General features: G+C 37.8%; 1 protein-coding gene across 1 annotated transcript in view; it reads right to left on the bottom strand.

Annotated features, from left to right (window-relative positions):
• The window catches only part of DLC1 (DLC1 Rho GTPase activating protein), a 426,333-nt gene that overhangs the window by 386,268 nt on the left and 15,254 nt on the right, over positions 1-24,811 (bottom strand). Inside the window, exon 2 of the mRNA XM_059156107.1 lies at positions 23,493-24,638. Coding sequence (XP_059012090.1) covers positions 23,493-24,512 — 1,020 coding nt within the window. The 5' untranslated portion in view covers positions 24,513-24,638. The remainder of the gene's footprint in view (positions 1-23,492; positions 24,639-24,811) is intronic.

Below are 24,811 nucleotides of genomic sequence, written 5' to 3'. Positions count from 1 at the left end.
CCAATTTGGCTTACTGGGAATAAAAGACCTCTGAGAATAATTGCCCAAGTTTTCCATCTTGGTTTTATTTGGTCACTAAATCTCTTGTGGTTCTATACCAAATCAAAGTGCAGGTCTAAACAATTAAATGAGAACATATTTTGATAGTGATATAATTATAATAGCATTTTTAATAGACAAAACCAGAGTATAATTTCAGTTTAAAAAAGTAGTAAATTTTGGGATGCCTGGGTGGCTCAGCTGGTTAAGTGACTGCCTTTGGCTCAGGTCATGATCCTAGGTCCTGGGACTGAGTCCCGCATCTGGCTCCCTGCTTCTCAAGGATCCTGCTTCTCCCTCACCCTCTGCCTGCCATTCCCCTACTGTGCTCTCTCTCTGTCAAAAAATAAATAAAATCTTAAAAAAATAAATAAAATAAAATAAAAAAGGAGTAAATGTCTAAATATTTGTAACTGGTTTTCTTTTTTTTGACTTAAATGTGTTTTATCAGGGTTGAATTTTTTTTAAGATTTTATTTATTTATTTGACAATTTATTTATTTCACAAGCAGGCAGAGAGGCAGGCAGAGAGAGAGGAGGAAGCAGGCTCCTTGCTAAGCAGAGAGCCTGATGCGGGGCTCGATTCCAGGACCCTTCGACCATGACCCGAGCCCAAGGCCGAGGCCCAACCCACTGAGCAACCCAGGCACCCCAAGGATTGAATTTGTTTTTAAAAGACTCAGAAAAAAAGGAGCTTTTTACAATACGGTGAAGATATCTTAATAATTAAAGTTTATTTCTAAAAACCTTAAGTTTGAAGAAAACCTTGATGTTCATTTTGATTCAAAAGGACTATAGTCTTCTGATTTTGAGGGCCCAGCAAAGGCCATCTTTTCTATCCGGGCTTTGGCTAAAACATAGTGGTTGTAATAATGAATTTCCTGTTATTCTTAGCATGTGCCCAGAAACCATGGAGATTTTTGGACTTACTTAGTGAATTAAAGAAAGAAAATGAAAAAAGACGCTTTTATGAATAGCAACCATAGAAAATAGAGATTATAAACAGTAGTAGTTTAAAAATGAAAAGAAAAGTACAACCACAACCTTAGAATCTCTTCCAGAGATGGGGAGACTCCTTGGTGTATTTCAGTTCTCAGGTACGTTTGGGGAAATGTAAGCCCTGAGGCTGACTGACAAGTACTGGGTATGTGGTGTTAAGAACTGAGCCTGTGATGTGAAAGAGACCGGGGACACTCTCTCAGAAAACTTATTGGCATTGAATGAAATTAGTCTCTAAAAAGAGAATGAAACCAAACTCATCATTACCTTCAATCTTGTGTGTTTTGTGGTTCCCACATGGTTGGGTCATTAATAATTTCACAACCAGTTCTCCACTGAATTATGAATGGATAATGTAGACACTTCAATGAGATAATCAGTTCTTAGTATATTTACCATTTCCAAGGGAAGAAGGCAAGAGTAGGTTGCTTCCCAAAGCAAAAAGAAGCTATAGGGAAGATTTGTGATGGGTGAAATGATCAATTTAAAACTCGTTAAGTAGGGGCGCCTGGGTGGCTCAGTGGTTTAAAACCTCTCTGCCTTTGGCTCAGGTCATGATCCCAGAGTCCTGGGATTGAGCCCCACATCGGGGGGGGGGGTGTCTCTGCTCAGTGGGGGGCCAGCTTTAAATAGAATACATAATTAGTTATTTTAGTATTGCCCCAGAAACATAATTAGTATCATATATAGCTTGGTGAATATTTGCATTTCCAAGCTTTCTGTGAACATCCAGATGTAAGAACCTTATTTTTCACGATATTTTTAAAGCATTATATCAGTCACCTAAAGCTTAATCTCTATTAAAACAGACTGGATTGAGGCTTTCAAAAAATGAGGAAAATTGAAAACAAAAGCAAATATATTCTACTAATTTCAGCAGGATTTTTTTAATGCCACTAAGAATTTCAAATTTAGAAGAGAAGACAAGGCAGGTTTTCATTTTTACATACACATCCACAGCCCAATTCTTTTTGGTATGGCTAGTACATAAGTTGATGATGTAATTTGTCGCCTAAATGAGACATTTCAGGAAGTGAAAGAGGGAGCAAAGCAGGCAGGAGGTGGGGACAGCAGGCATAAATCAGAGTGGCCAGACAAACCAGGATGAATGGTCATCACACTAATGGCCCATTTTCCTTAAAAGATGGAGTTATGGGGGTGCCTGGGTGGCTCAGTCTATTAAGCATCTCCCTTTGGCTCAGGTCATGATCCCAGGGACTTGGGATGGAGACCTGCATCAGGCTCCCAGCTCAGCAGGAAGCCTGCTTCTCTCTCTCCCACTCCCTCCTGCTATATTCCCTCTCTCTATCATATAAATAAAAATTTTTTTTTTAAAAAAAGAGCTGGAGTTATGAAAGTTTATCCTTCAAGTTTTTTTGAGTTTCTTAAGGGGAATGATAATAACTTTTTCATCTTTGATAACCAGGCAGCTAACATCATGCCTAAATATTAGATGGTGCAAACAATGCTAAATGACTGAATGAGTATGAATACATTAACAACATATATACCCACATAAACATTTGTAATTACACCCCTTCCTGTTCATAAAACCAAAGAAGATTAACATAGTAGACTTGAAGATACGAGAAGACATCACCATAACAGAATCTTTCTCCCTTCATCCAGCCACATAGGAAGAGAAGGCATTCTTTTCTCAAACATCAAACAAACTGAAAATGGACACAACTCTGTAGTCAGCCATGGCTGGGGGAGAGCACACTCACCCATCCCATCCATTCATCTACCTGCTAGACAACTCCCTGTTTCTCACTACAGCATACCAATCACTGAGACTACACAAGGGATGTACAGAGTCTCTGACATCATTGTGCGTATGGTACCACCAAATCAGGGCATTTATTATGTTCACCTTCAAATAAAAATTTTAAAACAACTAATTTCCATTCATTTTACTTCTTTCCTCAGTGAAGATATTTTCAGGGAGGAAGAGGTAGCTTTGGGAACTTAAAGAATGTGGAATGAGTTTGAAACAGTTATGTGGCAAATACTAGAATGAGGCAACTAGGTGTATAGAGTGACTAAGACTCTCAGAGTCCATGGTGGCCAGAGAGCATGGATTTGTAGTGCGTCTCTATAAGATTCATTAGAATAGTAAGAGTAAGCTTAAAATTTAAATGGCATTGCACTCCTGGGTATTTACCCCAAAGATTACAGATGTCGTGAAAAGAAGAGCCATCTGTACCCCAATGTTTATAGCAGCAATGGCCACGGTTGCCAAACTATGGAAATAACCAAGATGCCCTTCAACGGATGAATGGATAAGGAAGATGTGGTCCATATACACTATGGAGTATTATGCCTCCTTCAGAAAGGATGAATACCCAACTTTTGCAGCAACATGGACGGGACTGGAAGAGATTATGCTGAGTGAAATAAGTCAAGCAGAGAGAGTCAATTATCATATGATTTCACTTATTTGTGGAGCATAACAAATATCATGGAGGACAAGGGGTGTTAGAGAGGAGAAGGGAGTTGGGGTCAATTGGAAGGGGAGGTGAATCATGAGAGACCATGAACTCTGAAAAACAATCTGAGGGGTTTGAAGTGGCGGGGGGCTGGGAGGTTGGGGTACCAGGTGGTGGGTATTATAGAGGGCATGGATTGCATGGAGCACTGGGTGTGGTGAAAAAATAATGAATACTGTTTTTCTGAAAATAAATAAATTAATTTAATTAAAAAAAATGTTTAACGGCAACTGGAGAATTTTACAGGTAGGAGATAGTGTCCTCATCTGATAAAAACCAAGAATTAGGTTAGCTTTTTCATGAAAGAAAGTAACCTGGTTTTCTTAGCAAGTTTATATCAGACTACACTATGCAGAATAAAATACAATAGGAGAAAAAAAAACTGGATCCGAGGAGATAGCAAGGAATTTATCATAGAGCCTCCTATTGCTGAGATGAGTGTGTAGGTAGGATGGAAACATGAGAAGCGGAAATACATGATTCCTACAAGAATCATGGATTCCTACAAAAATCATCAGGAGATCACATACCAGTCACCTATGCTACCCTATGTTCCTTAGTCATAACAAGGAAGGGGAACAAAAATCATTAAATTGTTAAGAAAAATCAACAGCAGGGAAACAGATGCTGCACAGAAAGAAGCAATTCAGGTAATATCAACTACACATTAAAGACCTCTAAACCCCAGCTCCATCTAAACCCAATCCCTCCACTGGCGACTGCCTCCTCCCTTATCAGTTCAAGGACATCATTGTTAGAGCTGCTTCCTTTCCTGCAGCAATATTTCTTCTACTAGGTCATTTTTTTGAGCTTCCATATATGACACTCAAATATCTCCCATTAAACATTAAAAACAATTCTCTCTTGACTCCACATTCTCTTCTTTCATTTTCTTTTACAGCAAATATTAAATCATTATTTAATACCTGGCTCTGCTTACTTTCTTCAATTCCTGTCCTCCCTTTTGCTCGTGAACCCTCTGAAAGCAAGCATCTCTCCCCTACCCCCACCAAATTATGAACAAGTCAGCCAGTGGACTTTATGTTGTTAAATGCCACATTTCTTCTTGATCTACCCACAGCATTTGAAACATTTGACTTCATTCCCCTTTTAGAAACAGTTCCTTCACATGGCTTCTAAGATCCCACTCTTTGATTCTGGTCATTCTTTTGTTCATTCTAATCCTTAGTTGGCTTACTATTCATTTTCTGCTTTCCTATATTAGAAAGTAAGTCATTGATAGCAAAGATATTATTTTGTATCTCTCACAACCAGAATAGTGCTTGGCACACAGTAAGTGCACAATAACTGTTTATCAACTAGGTAACTAACAAAAAGAAAGAGCTATCTAAGTTAAAAATAGAATTGAAATAACAAATATTTTAATGGACAGTGAATGATAAAATGAATCTATCTGGAAGATTCAAGTTGCTGATTTGGTCCACTGAGTCAAGGAAATTTCTGATTAAATAATGCAAAAATAAAAGAAGTGTCAAATAATAGATAGAAGTTAAGAGACATAGATACAGATTATTCAAAAACATCTAATAGGAATCCTGGGCAGAAACAACAGAAACAAGGGGAGGTGGCAGTACTCATTAAAATACTGTCAGAGGGGCGCCTGGGTGGCTCAGTGGGTTAAGCCTGAGCCTTCAGCTCAGGTCATGATCCCAGAGTTCTAGGATCGAGTCCCACATCGGGCTCTCTGCTCGGCGGGGAGCCTGCTTCCTCCTCTCTCTCTCTCTGCCTGCCTCTCTGCCTACATGTGATCTCTTTCTGTCAAATAAATAAATAAAATCTTTAAAAAATATATACTGTCAGAAATATTTCTCTACACTGATGAAAGATGTAGTTTCAGATTGAATGATCTTAGCAAACAATATGTTGCATTCAAAAGAAGCAAAAATATTTATAGTCACAGCCTAGTAAATTTTATAACTCCAAGGATAAAGAATATACCTTAAGAACATTCAGAGATTTAAAAATAAGTTACAAAAACCAAGTTATCAGGGTGGCATAGATATTCATATCTTAAATACTTGGTCACAGGAGAGTCAAGGAATGTCATCAAATTTCTCAAGGCAAAAAAAAAAAAAAAAAGAAAAAGAAAGAGTGAAGGAGAAAAAAAGAGAAAAGAAAAAAAGAAAAGAGCTTGGAATTCTAAACCTGCTTAATGATTAATTAAAAGATGGGAAGAATAACAACCCTTATGGATATAAAAGAACTTAAAAATAATCATAACTATATGATAAAGTTATTCAGGGACATATGTCAACCAAATAAATAAGAAAGCCAAAGAACATGGATACACAAAGGATGTGTGACATACGAAGTGGGAGCAAATTGGGATTTTAAAATAAAATCTATTAGACCTTGATGCCTGGGTGATTTCTCTTTTAATGACAAGACATATCTGCTTCTCTGTGGTCCAATTTCACTGTTTTATTATTTTTTTTTCTGGAGTGGATATTTACATATTATAAAGCCTTTCATGGATTTTGAATTTTATAATTAAACATGGAACAATTAGTATGAAGTCACTAAATTCCATTGAAAGTAAGTTTTTGATGATAGAAAATATGTCAGCCATCGTTTTAGTCTATTACATCGACTATGCTTACTATAATACAAGCAATTGTTATGGGCTGAATTGTGTCTGCCCCACATTGACAATTTATGAAGTTGTAGTAGAGTAAGATGGACCTCCAACCCCATTTGACTAGTGTCCTTACAAAAAAGAGGAAATCTGGACAGAGACACACAACACCATGTGGACCTTAAGGCAGAGGTCAGGTGATGGTCCACAAGCCAAGAACACTAAAAATTACCAGCGGACCACAGAAGCTAGAAGAGAGGCATGGAACAGCCAACGGAAGGAATTAACCATGTTGACACCTCGATCTCAGACTTTTGGTTTTCAGAATCGTGACAATAAGATTTTACTGTTGAAGCATACAGTTTGAGGTACTGTGTTACAACACCCCTAGGAAACTGTTTTGGCAGTCAAAAAATATTTGTTAAATACATGAATGAAATATCTTTCATGAGTGAACATCATAAATACTACGTACTGTAACTAATTTGTAAATATTTAAAAAGCCTACATTTATAGTTATTTAGGTGTGAACCAGAATTGGAGACAGTTGACAATGGTAGTCTTTGGAAAAATGGGGGACTCGTCAGCGAGGAAATTGAACTTTCATTTTACACTTTTTTTTTTTGGCCATGTGCAAGTATCACTTATACTTATAAAAAGATAAAAATATGGAGCTGGTAAATAAACCAATGCTGTCTTACCAGAAGCATTGCATTTTTTTCTCGAGTTAAGCAGTGAGACAATTTAAGGCTTGGAATTGATTCAGGGATTTTTACTTCATATAATTATGGGAAACATGCTAGCTCTCAAACAAAATAAGCTACATTCTCTGTAGACGTGCCCTCACCTTACTGGCTACCGTTCATGGTTATTTTTATTACAATTTCCAAAGAACTATCAGATAAAATTAAGAATGAGGAAATATACTAATGTGAGGTGATTCAGTGATTTAATGGGAACAAGAAAAGTGAAAAGGTAGTGTGAATTATTACTGTACACTAAAGTAATGCTCAGTGTCCTGTGCCTGTCTTCCCTCAACCACCTGTTCCGCAGAAATGCAGTAAGTGCATCCTATATACCACGCACGCTCTAGGCACTAGGAAGAGAAAATGGTGAATCAACTGAGTATGCTAGTCCCTGCTTTCAGGGAATTTACTATAATGCGTAGGTTTGCGTACTACAGAAGTCTCCCCACTTATCCACGGGGAAACGTTCTAAAAGGCTCCGTGGATTCCTAAAACGCCGTAGAACACCGAACCCCTCCGGTACTGTTTTTCCCTGTACATACATACATAGCTCTTATAGATTTTAATTTATAAATTAGGCAGAGTAAGAAATTAACAACAATTAATAATGAAATAGGACAATTCTAACAATATAATACTGTCCCTTTCTGATCATATCTTATTGTGCCGTACTCACCCTTCCTGTGAGGACGTGAGAGGATGAAATGCCCGCAGGGTGAGTCTGCGAGGTGATGACGTCGTTCTTGGGGCCTACGCCGGCGACTGCTGACGTCAAGATTCTGCGTCAGAGGGAGGAGCCTTGGCTTTGAAAGGCAACTGGCCACAGGTAACCAAAACCGCAGATAAGGGGAGATTACCTAGTTTACTGATGCTGTCTCTAATAAATAAGCACGAACTTAGTGCCTTACAAGTACAATTGTTTTTTTGTTGTTGTTGGTTTGTTTGTGGGTTTTTTTTTTTGGGGGGGGGGGGAGCTGGGGGGAGGGGAAGAGGGAGAGGAAGAGAGAGAATCTTAAGCAGGTCCCATGCTGCTCAACGCGGAGCCCGAGTAGGGGCTTGATCCTACCACCCTGAGACCATCACCTGAGCTGAAATTGAATGTCGGCCACTGACTGAGCCACCAGGCGCCCTCAAAGTACAGTTTCTTTCTCTCACAGTTCCTGACGCTAGAAATCAAAGTGGGTTGGCAGGGCTGTGCTCTCTCAGAAGACAGAGAGATGACCCTTCCCTGCCTTTTCAAGCTTCCGGCAGCTCCAGGTGTTCCTTGGCTGCATCATTCCAGTCTCTGTCCCCATCTTCTCAGGGTCTCCTGCTCTGTGGTCTCTTCTGTTATGTACAAGGACCCATCTCATCTTGAGATTCCTAATTACATCTCCAAAGACCCATTTCCCCCATTAGGTCACATTCACAGGTTCCCGGATTAGGATATGCACATACTGTTTGGGGGCTCCGCAGTTGGATCACTACAATATGGATAAGGGAATAGGTTAAGTCCAACACAGTGTGATAAGGGCTGGGCTACGGTATGTACAGGGGGTTATAGCATGCACAGATGACACCTGGAAAGAAGGAGAACCCAGTTCAGTTGGAGGGGTTCAGGGGCGACGGTCTGAGTGAAGTGACACGTGAGATGCGACCTGAAGAATGCCAGGGGCGGGAAGATGAGCTTTCTGGAGGAGAGCTAGGGTATACTGAATTTAGGTCACTGAGAGGAGCTATAAAATATGAGATGAGGAGAAGCACAGAAGAAACTACAAAGGTGAACAGCGCCCGGAATGGGACTGTCCTTGAAAGGCACGTCTAGCATATTGGAATGTTAAAGCTATGGAGGAGAACGGGGCAGATCTGCATTGGATGATGATAATTTGGAGTGCAGTATGAAGTGTGGATTTGTGGGGTTTAGGACTGGAATCCAAGGAAATCAGTTAGGATGATGTTGCAGTAACTTGAGCAAGAGATATTGAGGGGATTAAGGGGAGAGAGATGGAAAATACTGAGGATGGAGAAATATTATATTCATAACTATTGTTAGTTACCGCTAAACTCACAGGTGTATTTCTACAGTGTTTCTAAAATGAAGATGGGTTCCAAAGCTCTCAACTTTTCCTCTGAGCTTTCTTTCTGGCACTAGGACTAACCCACAGAGAGAGAGAGAAATGGAGAGAGAGAGAGAGAGAGAGAGAGGGAGGAGAGGTAACAGTAAGGTTCTAGCAACTGTTTTTAATAAACATTTTGAATTTCTGAAACACATCTTTTACTAATGGATGGATTTCCTTCTGTTCTTAGAGTCATGGTTACACTTTGATTGGCACTGCTCCAAAGTAAATCTGACTTTTTAAACCCCTTCCTAAGTGAAGGAGAGCAGTCTACATTTGGGTGGCGGATACTCCTTATGACTCACTCTTAATTCTATGTACCTGTTTAGTTCTTTCAGTTTCAAAAAGTTTCATGATGAGGTTAGGAATGCAGAAGGGTGTTATCAAAGTGGCAGTGGAATCCTGTGCAGAAAGAACGGAGGCGGCCACAGGGGGAGAAGGTAAATATGTCACTTTGAACATAAGCAGTCCCTCGAGGCAAACAGCAGTGCGCTTCAGGAAAACTCTGCCTGCTGCTTCTCACCTGGGTGCCCACTGCTCCTGCAGGAGTGGTACCTAATGACTGACATGTGCAAGCAAGATCACAGGCATCTGCAAGTGGACTGGCCAGCAACCTCAGGAGAAAATACTTGTGAATTTGCTAATAAATCTTTCAGAATAAGTTTTATTGTTAAGTGGTTAAAATGGTAACAATTACTTGAAAACACTATGTCAAGGATAGCGCTCAGGATTTGAAATGCAGAACCACCACCACCAAAGTCCCTTGTCAGGCTATTTTTCACTGGAAGTGTATCACCTCCATCTCTTTGGTAGTTTAAGCATGACTTTGTGGCTCCTTTGATTCCCTTCCAACAGCAGTGGTTCCTAGGTTCTATTAACACGCTTGTACTGTTTGTTTCTTAGTAGAGACTAGATTGACTCTTAACATTTCTTCCACGAGCCCTCGTATGTATTACGTAGGAAATCAAACCACAGCATGGGCATTTTTATTATTTGCAGTATTCTGTTTTAGTCTCCCAATATAAATTGTGGATTTTACATGGCTTCAGTGTGTGTTGATAAAGCAGAGTGGCATGCAAATGTTCCTTCTTTGAGGCTGCGGCTCTTCCTGCCCTTCTACACCCTCCTCACCCATCCTTCCTTACCTCCAACAACTGGATGTCACCAAGTTTTGCTCCAGTGATTTGCACAGTAACCAGAGCTCCAGCTAAGTATTGTATAGTGCTCCGACTTTAGAAGGGAATACCAGAGGCACAAAATATTGGGCAGCAGCTCACATGTATAAGTCACTGTATCAGCATAGTGACTTACCTATTGACATCTCCTGAGTAGATCTGGTCCCCTTAAAAATGAAAAATTTGGGGGTGCGTGGGTGGCTCAGTGGGTTAAAGCCTCTGCCTTCGGCTCAGATCATGATCTCACGGGATCAAGCCCCCGCATCTGGCTCTCTGCTCAGCAGGGAGCCTGCTACCTCTACCCTTACCTCTCTCTGCCTGCCTCTCTGCCTACTTGTGATCTCTGTCTGTCAAACAAATAAATAAAATCTTTTTAAAAAAATGAAAAATTCTATGTGAAAGTTAGAATTTCAAGTTTGTAATCAACTAGCTTCCTGTAAGCAATATGAATATTTCCTATTTATTTTCTATCAATAAAATAAATGATCTTAGTGTTCAGATTTGGAAATTTAGGATTACAATAACTATAATGTATTGCATATGAAGGACAAATTTATTTCCATTTTAAGTTGCCCAAAATAGGCTGAGGGACAACTTTGCATGCTTTTTATTTCTAGTCTATGTCCAATTTTAAGTATAAAAATTTAGTGCTTTAACTAATATGTTTTCAAAAATTTGCATGAAGATTATACTGAAATCTGCTGGCTAATTTCCTTTCTCTCCTTGCCTCCTTAATGATCGCTCACAGTATGGAACTTGTTTGAAATACTTTTCAGCTTGTTTAAAATTTATCATGCCTCAACCCAAACACTGAAGACATCTGAGAGAAACCACTTTGTAACTTCTAAGTGGATAGAGATAATATTTATGATAAAAGTCTGTGTTGCTCAGAGGGAAAGAGTACAGAATAATTGAATTAAATGAAAATTCATGCCTCAGGAAAAGAGTAACTTTTCAGTATAAAACTAGAAACCAGGAGAAGCTGAGAAAAATAAACTTTATTTTAGGCTCTATTTTCAGTTTTTAAAAATTTATTTTATATTCTGGTCAGCAGATACCTGAAATGATAGTTAAGTTCTTAAAGCTGTGGGTTTTTTTTTTTCTTTTTTGCACACCAAGTGGACAAATGTCTGAAATAGAAGGATAAAACATTTCCTTTCATCATTCAAAAAAACCTTAATATTAGGTTTGTGTTACATTTTGATGTTGGCCAATTCTTTCTGATTACTTTTAAATTACAGCTTCTCCAAGATAATATGCATAACTCAGCATCTTCTCCGTGGGGCGGCAACTTTACATTGGTAACAGGACATACCACTATTAACACTCTAAATTATAGCCCCTTGGCCTTGTCAATATACACACATTATTCCAGTTAATGTGAAATGCAACGATGTTCAAAGTCTCTTCCAGCTGGAACATTCCATGAGCCTATGAAAAGCAAACTCTATCTCTCATCCCATATTTGTAGGATGCTGCCTACAACAGTTTAGTCAAGCATACAATGTCTTGCTTGTTGGGTAAATGGACATGTGACAGGACATTAAACATCATGCTACCATCTTACAGCAAAATGAAGACAAAATGCAAGGAATATTATTGAGACGTGGGTCAAAATTAAAGTCCTAATACCCGATGGCAAATACATGCTGTGGGACATAACAACTCAGAGCTCAGCTATTCATTTCTTAATGTAGGTGCTGGTCTGCTGTGCTGACCAAATTTCACTTCCCTGTGCCTTTGGTGGGAGGGTGGAGGGGGTAAGAAATGGTGCATTGACCTTGAAGGTGATATTTACCACAGAGGCCTCGCCTGCATCTGGTTTCCTTTTACATCTCCCTTGGAAACATGTGGGAGTAGAACACCACCGGCCAACTTGCAAATGTCCCTGTGGTAGTGACCACTTACTTCCTCTGCGTTTTGTCACATCCTCTACTCCAAGTCTCAATAAAGCCTGCATTGTTGCAGGGAGCCAAATACAGCATCTCAGATTGTGCCTGATTATTGCAGACATTGAAAATTAATTTATACAGGTATGTAATTTTTATATATGTATTATATATATTAACTTACATCTATGTATATACCCATGTAATATTTTTGTTCAGTAAACTTATTTTATCCTTAATATTCCTGCTATAGGCTTTATACACTTCACAATACTCTTAAGAAAAAGTTTAACTCATTCAAAAACTCAAAGAATAGATTTTGTGGCACAAATTGACACTTAATTGAAATAATATTTAAACCACAGTGTTGAAAATGAAGGTTCTCAACAGCACACTGAGCATGAGCCCCAATCTTTCACCGTGAAACAACAGAGGTGGAACAGCATGGTCTCAGAGTGCTGTCCTCTGCACACATTGTCATCCATCAGACAACTCACATCACTCAGAGAGACTATGGGCTTATTATTAAAGAATTCCTGTATTTAAACTCAAGGAAAATGAAAATTGAAATTTGACCTTTTATCAAATATTCATGAGTACTTTTTTCATCTGTTATACTCTGAGTGAAATACCTTTGGGTATCACTTCAAAGTAACTCTAAAGAAAATTTCCGATGGTGCATGAGGCCAATATGTGAGTAGAATGTGAAACACACTGTAACCAGAATTGAATTTTTAACATACAAGGAATTATTCTCTTGCTTTTTTACTTATAATGTTTTTAGTCAATTATGTTTTAAATCACTTTGTTATGATTGCCCATCATAAAAAATTAATTGGTAGCACTCCATAGATGATTCTTCCATATCTGTGAGAGTACAAAAATTATCGATATTCACTGTCTCCTCATCATTTTATAGTTGAGCCATTTTGTAAGTACATGTCCCAATAAAGATTTAGTCATCAAGCAAATGTCCATGTTCTTCATTTCACTTTTCTGCTCACCAAATACTAGCTGGGAGGAAATTAACACAATTAGCATTTTTTTTTTCAGGACTCATTAGTATGCTGAAATCTGATACTTATTTATTTATTTATTTAATGTAAAGTGAGTGAGCCGGAAGCTAAAAACCCAAGTTTGAAAACAGAAAGTTGCTTTGCCTAAGCTAAAGTATGGCATATGAAGTACTGTCTTCCCCTTTTGATGTTTATATCACCATGAAAGAGTTTGCAAAAGACACCTTAGCTTTTAAAAGTGATGGTTTAGGGGCACCTGGGTGGCTCAGTGGGTTAAAGCCTCTAGCTTCAGTTCAGGTCAAGATCCCAGGGTCCTGGGATCGAGGCCCATGTCAGGCTCTCTGCTCTGCGGGGAGCCTGCTTCCTCCTCTCTTTCTCTCTCTCTCTGCCTGCCTCTCTGCCTACTTGTGATCATTATCAAATAAATAAATAAAATCTTTAAAAAAAATAAAAAATAAAAGTGATGGTTTACAAAATGGCTTTCTTGAAGTATTTGTTTATTTTATTTACCTCCTAAGACTGAAATCTGTGTATCTAAAGAAAATAAAGTTTTACTTCTCAAGAACAGTTAAAGTAGGGACAGAGAGATTCCTCTCCTTTGTTCTCATAAGGGCACTGTCTTTGCATCCTTGAAAGCCCAGCTCAGGCATCACTTGGTGAAACCTTCTCTGACTTCCTCACAGGGACTAGGTCCCTTTCCTAGCTGGTAATGCTCCTACCTCCATAGACTTAGATACTTTCCACCTTCGGTTAGTTTGAATCATGATTTTACTCTCCTTGGGGTTCCAAACTTAGTATCATATTAGGTTTTAAAGGAATAGTTACTGAAGTTAATTTAACTATTCTCTTGTTATTTATGTTACATTGCCCTTTCAACACGTAAACTATTTTACGTAGGGATGCATATGATTTTTATTTGGATCTTATACACACATAACAGAGTGTTGGGAAAATGAAGGTACTTAATATTTATTTAGTTAATGAGTGCATATTCCAGGCTCTATTATATAATGATATTTAGATAGCAAAAATGTCCATGAGGGTGGACTTATCTTCTAAATCCTCCCTCAAATTTTGTCAGTCTTTCCCCACACCTGTTCTCAGACAGTTCAGCTTACTCAGATCTATAGAACGATTGAGTCAAACCAATTAACCAACCAACCAACCAACCAGCCAACCACAACAGCTACTTCTAAAGTCCATAGTGTTGTCTATGTGTCAGGCACTGTTTTCATTATTTCTTTATATTAACATTCAATCTTCCTAACAACAGAGTGGAGTATTCCATTATACATATGAAAAAACTGAGGCACAGAGAAAATCAGTAACATACACACAAGATTTCAAAGCTACAAGTGAACTAAGCAGCTTGGTTGCAGAGTCCATTGGCTTAATTACTTGGTTCTATGCATACCCATAGGGTAGACAGTGTGGAGGCTAACCACAGGCCAAGCAGCACTCCAGAAATCTCTAACTAAAGTAGCTACTGACCCTGGCTGTTATTTATGCTGTGAATATAGATTCTGCCTGCAATTTTTCAGTTATGTAATTGTCAATTCACCTTGAATTTGAGTTAAAAAATGTATTGTTTCCTAGTACAGGAATTGTACTAGGCAGTTTGTTTAATCACATTTTCTATCTCATTTAATGTTCTAGCAAACTTGTGATATAGGGAATGTTGTCTTCATTTTTCTTTTTAGATATATATAAGCTTTACAAAGATTAAATGATACCCTTCAATTTAGACTGTGCTCTTTCTCCTCATCAACAGCTTATTCTCTTGGTTAGAAAATCAAGGCGAGACCAGGGCACCTAGGTAGCTCATTTGGTTAAGCATCTGCCATCTGCCTGGGTCTTGATCCCAGGTCCTGGGACTGAGCCACATATCAGGGTCCTGCTCAGTGGAGAGCCTGCTTCTCCCTCTCCACCCCTCCCCCTGCTTGTGCTTTCTCTCTCTCTCAAGTAAACAAACAAAATAAAGAAAAAAGAAAAAGAAAATCAAGGTCAGACCAAGCCATTCATTTTCTAGACCAAATAGTAATGCTATTTCAACTTCTTTTTTTTAAACCTCTGGGTTAACTTTTATTGTATATGAAACCCTTAATGTATATAAAACCCTTTTCAAGTTCCAGTGGCTCAAAAAATGGAACCTCAAATCTAAGAGTTTCATGAATCACTAGTTTTATTCCTGTGCCAATGTAGAAACAGAACTGAAAAAAAAAAGAAGAAAAGTGTATTTTCCTATTTGCTTATGTTTCCTTTGAAAATTGTAAGGTTATCTCTAAAGTAGCACTATAATTTTCTTGACAGTTAGAACATTATCTGTGGAATAGAGACCTTGTTGGCAGCAAGGATAAGTACTTTAGTTCTAAGAACACGAGCCAGAGAGTGAACGGGTCTGTTGGCATCACTGCAGTTAGTGCCCAGATAACAGAGGCAGGGCCCTGTTCTGTAGGCTATGTGAGTTCTCCCAGCTCTTGTGGATATTGGCATTTCTTGAAGGGAAGCAGCCAAAACCTATGCTGGTTTTGTTGGTATTAAGAGATTAATAAATTGGTCCTGGTTTATAGTAACAGAAATCCACAAGGAAGAAATGTTTAATCAGTTTCACTATTACGATAGCCTCTAATTGCATTTGGCTCTGAAATACCCATTAATTATTTAAAATAACATCATAAACATGTATTAATTCTTGCTCCAATAAAAGCTGATGTTGGGTTAATGTGAGTTTATTAATGATCTTGTTACTAATAACGTAAATTTGCAGTTTGGGTCCAAGTCACAACTTGGATCAGAGGCCCATCACACATCATAACTACTTAAAAAAAAAAAATCTGGAACAAGAAACATCCAAATCTAATTGCTCTCATTCAAAGTATATTTTTCTGCCTTAGAGGCACCTGGCAGCAAATCTCCCTACTTTATGTGGTTTTCATGATATAAATTACAAAGAAATTTACTATTGTCTGACACTCTCTAAACAAATCCCTTAATCTCTCCTACTTGTTTGTCTTTCAATCTCTTACTCTATTTTTCCTGTCATTTCCCATCCATTCCACCCCCAAATTCCTCAGAATGACATGAACCAGAAAAGTTGAAAAATTTCTGAACCAGTGGCTTCCCAACATTTTTGATCCTGTGCTTCTCAGTGACAATGTGTACGTTATTTAATTATAAACTATAACATATATACTTTTCTATTAATATATATCTTACAGAATATATATAAAATTAAAGGATAAATTAAAAGTCACTGTGAATGGACATTCTAACATTTTCCTCCTTTGAAACAACATTAATCCCTCAGCGCTCTCTGCACTGGGTTAGGGAGAATGAATTAGTTGTTTTGAGATGAACGGTAATAATAATCAAACTTGAGGTTGCCTCAGAGACCCAGATTTTACATAGTTCTTTTCTCCCTCTTCCCTCATGCTCTGTTTTAGCATGGTACTAGCAGGAAGCACAGATAAGAGATTATGGTACAAAGCAGGGGATATCTGGTTTCGGATGTGGGTTGTATGGGTCCATTTCTTCTGCATTTTTATAAGTAGGCTCTAGACATCTGACTTTGTCTTCTGAAAATAAATCCTTAACCATGACAGGAATATCCATTCATTCAAACACCTATGAATAGAGTTCTAAGCCCTGGGCTGAAGGATCTAGACGTAAATTTGAAAAAACTGTCCCCACCAAGGTTATGCTTTAGTAAGCAATGGAGTGATCAAATGATTTTATAGTAAACATTATAAAAGAGATAAGTCTTCTATTAGTGAAGAGAGAATCAAGCAACTGATTTGGCTGAGGAGATTTGGGAAAATCCCCCCAAAGGGAAACTATCTGAGAATCTTAAAATAGCTCACTGGGGCTTTACCTTTAGCCTGGGGGAGATACAGCCTGGGAAGGCTAGCTCTACTCAGCAGAGTTCCTCAAGTGAACTGAGAATAACAATAATTTATCTCCACCTGCTCTGTAATCACTGGACTCAAATTCATGTTCCTTGTCTCCTCCTTAGACTCCTGCTGGTGATAATCACAACTGCAACATGCTGAAATCAGATTTGATTTCCAGCCTTCTACAAATCCACTTTTTGTCAAGGACTTGTCATGTTGCTTTTCCTTACAATTGACTGGGGCTTGTCTTGGTATCCTTTCTTTCTTTCTTTCTTTCTTTCTTTCTTTCTTTCTTTCTTTCTTTCTTTCTTTCTTTCGTCTTCCCTTCTCCTCCTCTTCTTGTGCCCTATCCCTTCTCTCTTTCTCTGACACCACTGTTCCCTCCCTACGGTACTTGCCTTCTGTGTGAGTCAAACAGAAGTTTTACTGGGGAATTCGAACAGATGTCTTACTGGGGATATTGCAAATGCTCAATGTTTGCTACTGATTGGTTTTATCAGACACTGTATCTGGTGTTATCTTTTATCATACAATTAAATGTGGTTTTGTTTTGGTTTGTTCACATTTCTACGTGGTTTTACAGGAATCATGTTTATTATGCAGCAAAATATTTGAGCTCCAAACATCTGCAAATATGTTTTTGGCTTCCTAGTTGTTTGTAAGGCAAAAACCAGTTTAAATGGCATAACATAATTTGATGGTTTTCAGTGGCCTAACAACACAAAAAGAGCTATTAGTGAAGTTACCAGATGTACCTGGGACACGAACCCAGCTAAAATATAGCTGGGAAGACCTAGTGTTGTCTATCTACACTCCAACTTTCCACTGGCTAATGACTTCTCTGCCAGCCCTAATCCCTGACCTACAGAAACGAAGTTTAAAAACAATACAATCTAATCAACAAGACTGTCTTTAAAACCCATGTGACTTTAGTGTAAAATCATACTGTTATCATGAATCTATCTGCAAAGCTATATATGCTTTCAAATCTTCTCCTCTTTGTCAAATGATACTAGGCTTATTAACAAAGTCTAATTCTCCCCTAGTCCTTGCTTTCATTCAACATGTCTTAGGGCCTTAACTTAACCATCCTTTCGTTTTTTATTTCTTAGACAATTTTTTCCTTCCCTTTTATATTCTTCCAGCTGGCTTCCTATCTTTGTCCATTCTATCTTTTGCATAATTTACTATGTTCTTTATGTCACCCATCGGTCAATGACAGGCTCCTCATGCTAGAAAGCTCCAACACAGGCATTCAGAAGACAGAAAAAAAACAAGGAGGTCATAGAGAGGAATGAGAAGGTCATTTCAAGTATGAGTGCACTTTTCCTGAATTTATACATATTTTAGAGATAGGGTAAGGAGAAAATACTTGATTTTATCAGTCATTTCTAATTAATGTACTACATTTGTTCAGAGATAAAATACAGTAGATACAGCATAATGTTTTGCTCCTGAAAAGTTTTCCATAGAAAAGTGCAGCATTGGGTCAACATCACTTTGAATTGTTTCTTAACACTGAAAGATATTCTATAGTGTGAAATTAAATCAAGTATTTATAGAAAATACCACAGAACATATAGCAGCCTGTTTATTCCTTTTACAACAGGCCATGATATACTGGAATAGATTTATGGCAAGGTGCTATTCCTCAACATGTTTAATGTTACGAGTTATCCCTCACTATAAAATTTCTCCTTCTTTGATAATAGAATTTTTATCTGACACCTGCTTATCCAGAACACAGACTCCATTCCTCAGCCCCTGTTGCTTACCGTGGCCATGCAACTAAATTTTAGCACAGGAAATATGGGAGAAAAAAAGTGTGTCTTTTCTGGGTCCTGCCTGTACACTGACTTGATTGTCAATAAGGGATCAAGGGATCAAGGTGATAGAGCAGTTAGATCAAAGGAGTCTGGGGTTTTGAAAACAAAGAGGCTACATGTTAGTTCAGAACTATTTATGTCTAATTATTATGCAGATGTGAAAAAAAGATACTGTTTAAGTCACTTTTATGCTGGTTTTCTACAACAGCAGTCAAAACTACAGCATAAATGGTATAGTTTATTTTATTGTCGAAATGTGAGATTTTTGTTCAAATGTGGAAGTAGGTGTCTTCTCAAGTTCCAGATCATTTTTTGCACTCTATTTTGGAGTTTATATTGCTTTGTAATACGGTTCATGTTTTACGTGATCAAATAAAAATATGTTCATCCATTTATATAGCTATCATGGTTATGCAAAACTTTGGGAACTATTTAAATAGTCTCTAGAGACGACTGAATTTTGAACTCTCTTTAATTAGCTAACCACCATCAAGAACAAATACACTAGTTCTTTTAAAAAAGTCTAACCTCAAGTCTTTCCCTACATATTTTCCATCTTCACATCTCATTTGGTTTAAAGAGACCACTTCTTAGACGGACTCCCTCCTCCAGATTTCTGTGGAATTTGTCTCTGAGAATTTCTCTTAACCAGCTGCCTTACCCCAAAGACCCACCCACGCTCTATAAGCACTGATCATATGCCACACAACCTTCTGACTCATTTGCTAATGTCTGTTACTACTCCCTTGGTTTTCCTTTTATTTTAGTGGCTTCATTGAATGACATAGTTCACCGTATTTAGGAGAATTATTATCTTAAAAGATTAATATATATATATACTACAAATGTAGTCCTCTCCACTTGAAATTCTTAATAAATATATGTGTATCTATCCTTGATGTCCAGAAATAACACTGGAAAACAACAAAAAAATACATCATGCAAAACAATGAATGCCTGCCAAGATTTATGGGTTTGAGGGAATGATAATGTATATCTGCAGTACAATGATGCCTCTAGCACAATGCTATTTCAGAACATTCTGGGGATCACTCTTAGAAGCTCTACTTTAGTTTTCTTTTTTTTTTTTCCAAGTCTTAGGATCTTGATTATATCCTAACCCCCACTGCCCCCCCCAAAAATCATGCTTATAAATTCAATGAAGGATTCGCTTCACTCATACGACCATCAGATAATACACTGATGAAATTTCTCTCACTAAAATTTTATTAGCTTATATTCTGATCCACCTTTTCTTTCTTTCTTCTTTTTTTAAGATTTTATTTATTTATTTGACAGAGAGAGAGATCACAAGTAGGCAGAGAGTCAGGCAGAGAGAGAGGGGAAGCAAGCTCCCTGCTGAGCAGAGAGTTCAATGTGGGCATCGATCCCAGGACCCTGAGACCAGACCTGGGCCCAAGGCAGAGGTTTTAACCCACTGAACTACCCAGGCACTCCTGGTTGACCTTTTCATGCACTAATCCTAAAGCTGTCACCATGGCTGACAAATAGTTTTACAGATATAGACAATTAAGCAAATTCTTTTCAGCATCTGGAACCTAACACCTTAGACATGAAAATGTGGCTCGTGTGTCTCCCCAAATGGCTTACCTATTTTAAATGACGTACAATAGCATTAGGAATGGAGTAGTTGATTGGAACTCTTGTCGATAATTTGAAAAACTTTATAAATATTTGTTTCCACTTCACAGAAGTGATGATAATCATAAGAACTATTTAAGGGATCATTTCGTGCTATGGAGAAAATGCTCCAAGTTATTTATGTATGTAACATTACTTTGTATTTGTACTTTTGTTCATTGTATGCATTTCACCCATAATTCTATCACTTTTTATAAAACTTATATAGGATAAAAGGTGAAAAATCACCTGCTTCTATAGTTTTAATTCCATTCTTTCAAAGTAACTGCTATAAACAATTTTATCCCAATTTAGCTAGAATTTCACATTTAATCATATAGAGAGATTTATACCCCATTTATATTTATATCTATATATGCACATTTTGTCCTATGAGGTTGGTATGTGCTAGACATAGTGGTCTGCCGCTGCCTTTTTCCACATATACTATATCTTCAGCATTATTCTGTTAATGCACACAGATCTCACTCTATCTTTTTCATGGCTACATAGCATTCCAACAATAGATAAGCAATAATTAAACATTCATTATTGGTGGAAATTTAGGTTGTTTCTTTTTTGTCAGTAACATACGATATAATAATGAACATCTCTGCCCATATATTTTTATATGTTTTACTGTTTTCTTTGGTAAATTTCTAAAATGGCTATTTGCCAGTTCAGAGATATTTTAATATTCATTCAGTATAAAATGGAACAGAAATTCCTACAGATGTTGATTATAGAATCTTCTCCCATAATCAAATCTTTCCAGAGTAACTCCTAAACTTGAAATTTTGCATTTAATCTGTTTATTACAAAGCATCCTAAATGAGCTGTAGAGTCAAAGCAAATATTCCACCAGACAATGCCATAACACTTTAGAATGATGAAATGCTTAAAATAGAATATTTAAGTTAGAACTTGTAAATAGGTTATAATTACAGCTCTCATAAATGTAGCCATGCTACAGTGACATGTCCAAGAGCAAATTCTTTCCAGCATTCTTAGTATTGATATAAATGTCCAAGTGGTGAGCATATGTTTCTGGAATGTTTAATGTTTCTGTCAGCAGTTGGGCAGGGTTTGTCTTATTTTAGGGGAGCTATGTCATAGGTCAGTTAATAATTTCTTATGTCATTATTGCATTCCCAACAGATTTGATAGGATAAATGGACATTTCTGAAAAAGTGACCAGAGCATGCCAATCATAACAACTTTAGGGAGCATTAATCTTTTAAAACAATCTAAAAGGAAGGAAGAGTTTCCCAGAGGCACAGGATGCTCTATTTTCATATAGTTTGAGCACATTGATCTTTGTTGTCAAGCCTCTGACTTCATTTACACTAACTTGTAACATGTGACTGATCTAGTTTGTTAGCAAAGTTTATGGAAATCAGACTTTTTTTTTTGTTTTTTTACCTGCAAAAAGAGAGATTTTTGTTTCCTCATTGTAGATAGCCCCAGTTGAGCAGAACTGAGAACACTGGTTTTGTGTTAGGAGAACTGCAATTATGGGTTAATATGATTATCATAAGAGGGGGAAGGATGTTGCCCAATCTGCAGGGAGTTTTCAATGCCAATGACCAGATTGGATTTAAAAGAAACTCTGGAAAACAGCATGGAGGTTCCTCAAAATGTTGAAAATAGAACTGCCCTATGACCCAGCAATTGTACTATTGGGTATTTACCCTAAAGATACAAATGTAGTGATCCAAAGGGGCACATGCACCCGAATGTTTATAGCAGCAATGTCCACAATAGCCAAACTATGGAAAGAACCTAGATGTCCATCAACAGATGAATGGATCAAGAAGATGTGGTATATATACACAATGGAATACTATGCAGCCATCAAAAGAAATGAAATCTTGCCATTTGCAACAACATGGATGGAACTAGAGCGTATCATGCTTAGCGAAATAAGTCAAGCAGAGAAAGACAACTATCATATGATCTCCCTGATATGAGGAAGTGGTGATACAACATGGAGGCTTAAGTGGGTAGAAGAAGAATAAATGAAACAAGATGGGATTGGGAGGGAGACAAACCATAAGTGACTCTTAATCTCACAAAACAAACTGAGGGTTGCCGGGGGGAGGGGGTTTGGGAGAAGGGGGTGGGATTATGGACATTGGGGAGGGTATGTGATTTGGTGAGTGCTGTGAAGTGTGTAAACCTGGTGATTCACAGACCTGTACCCCTGGGGATAAAAATATATGTTTATAAAAAATAAAAAATTAAAAAAAAAAAAAAAGAAATCATATTTGTACTTCATAAGGATTGTAAGCACTACATTGCTGGAAGAATTTGGAGAAAATCTACAAGAAAAGACAAACTTTGGCCAAGGGTCTACTAGCTAAACCATGCGTGCTGTAACTCTAATTTTTGCTTCTCTCACTTGGAAACTTCTTAGGGGAGTATGGCATCTACAGGATTAGTAAAAGGGCCTTGGCATCAAGAATAATTTCAGTTATTGGCTCTTTTTGGTTAAGAGTTAAAGAAAAGTTGATACGTCTAATGATGGCAAATGTGCCAGAGGATTATTTAAAATAGTATCAGTTTATTTGGGGGTAGGGAAAACTATTGCCTTTGTGTATGTAAAGGAGTCCTTTTCCCCATGTGAATGATACCCCTTATGATAAAATATACTTTTTAAAGAGAAAAAGAAATAAATCTAAATAATTGACATGCAATAAAGAAAATACTATTTCTTTCTTTCTTTCTTTCTTTCTTTCTTTCTTTCTAAAGATTAGATAACACTCTTCTGATAGGCCTTGACCTATAAGCTATCTGGTGGCTACTTAATTCCAGTTAAAGAAAGTCAAACCAATTCTGTCTCCAACACAATTCCAGAATACAATGTTCACAAACTATTATAAATAATATTAGTGAAATGAATAGGTTGTTACTGTATTTTAATGTTTAAGTATTTTGATGGTTTCTCCAAGAAGATACTCTGAGTTATACAGCTATACTATAAGGCAATAGAAACATTTACAGACCTCTTGAATCTGAGCAAAATAATAAGTGATGGTAAGAAAGATATTTATAAAATCCCAAAGCCAGATAATCTGTGCATGTGTCTTACCTTTCTTTTGCGAAGCCTGACTGGGCTGTCCGCGGGTTCTTGGGTGGCCAGAGTTTCCTTTAAGTGTAAACACTGCATACCCTCTCCTGAGTTGACCTTTGGGAGACTTTTGTTTTGATGTTCTGAGAAACCACTCTTCTCGAGGCCATTTTCAGCTGACATTCCACCAGTGCAGGAAGGAGGTTGCAGAAGGCAGCTTCCAGAATCTGCTTTTAATAATGGCAGTCCTCTGTCCGTGCAAGGAAGAGCCAAGAACTTGTCCTGTACTACACTGCAGGTGTTTCTTTCATGTTCATCTTTAGGGAAGTCAAGTTTCCTTCGTTGCTGAGCAATTACAGCAGAATTAAGCAATTGCTTCTCAGGCACAATATCTTTCACATTCGAAGAGTCACACACATTTATTCTATTAGATGCATCTTTTATTTCACTTAAGCTTATCTCATTACAAAGCTCCAGGCTTTTACTTACAACGTCAACAACTCTCTTCTCCCCTCTTTCTTCTACCAGTGCTAAGTCAGCTCCGTCTGCCATTCCCCAGGAGTCACTCTGGTGATTGTCCATGATGGGCAGTGTTGTTCCTGAGGAGCCTGCTCCTCTGTTGTTATGTTGGTCTGATATTTTTTGTCCTTGGGTACTTAAAATCTGCTTATCATCTGTAACACATGGATCGGAATCGGTATCCTCGTCGGAAATATGCACTAGCGTTTCTGTGCTGGCCTCCAGAGAAAGAAACTGATCTTCACCTTCATGGCTGTCATTTTCATCCACCTCCTTTGAAATGTGACCCATTGGCCTCCCAGGAAAGTCTCTCAGCTCTGAACCATGGCAGCAGTCCGGGAGTGAAACACACCTCTCTTTACGATCCACATTTAAAGACGCATCTTTTTCCATACTTGCCTGCAAGCTGTCAGCTACTAGTCCATGATGACATGCTGGGTTGTAATCATCAGAATTAAAAGGCTGTCCCATCCACTGGGTCACATGTTCTTCCCAGCTTCTCTTTCTGATAGCTACAGACATGTCATCGTCGTTTAACAGCAGATAGAGAGATACGTTCCATATGAGACTAAAGGAGATGGAACATGCTGAAAGATGACTTCATATTGTAGTGACTCAAGAAGAGAGTGAGTTTCGTCATTTTGCCACCTATTAAAAAATTAAAATATATATATATATATATATATATATTCAGGATCATCATTCTCAAGTCAAAATATATGTTGGAAAAGAGAGCATTTAATCTGAGCTATGAAAGATTAAGAGATCTTATAGAGCATATATTTGATGGCTTTAATGATGTTACTTCTTTAAGAAGTAGC

Source organism: Mustela lutreola, chromosome 18 (genome assembly GCF_030435805.1).
Source record: "Mustela lutreola isolate mMusLut2 chromosome 18, mMusLut2.pri, whole genome shotgun sequence".
NCBI lineage: Eukaryota > Metazoa > Chordata > Mammalia > Carnivora > Mustelidae > Mustela > Mustela lutreola.
The sequence above is the reverse complement of the archived record's forward strand: the minus strand, read 5'-3'. Positions and strand labels throughout refer to the sequence as shown.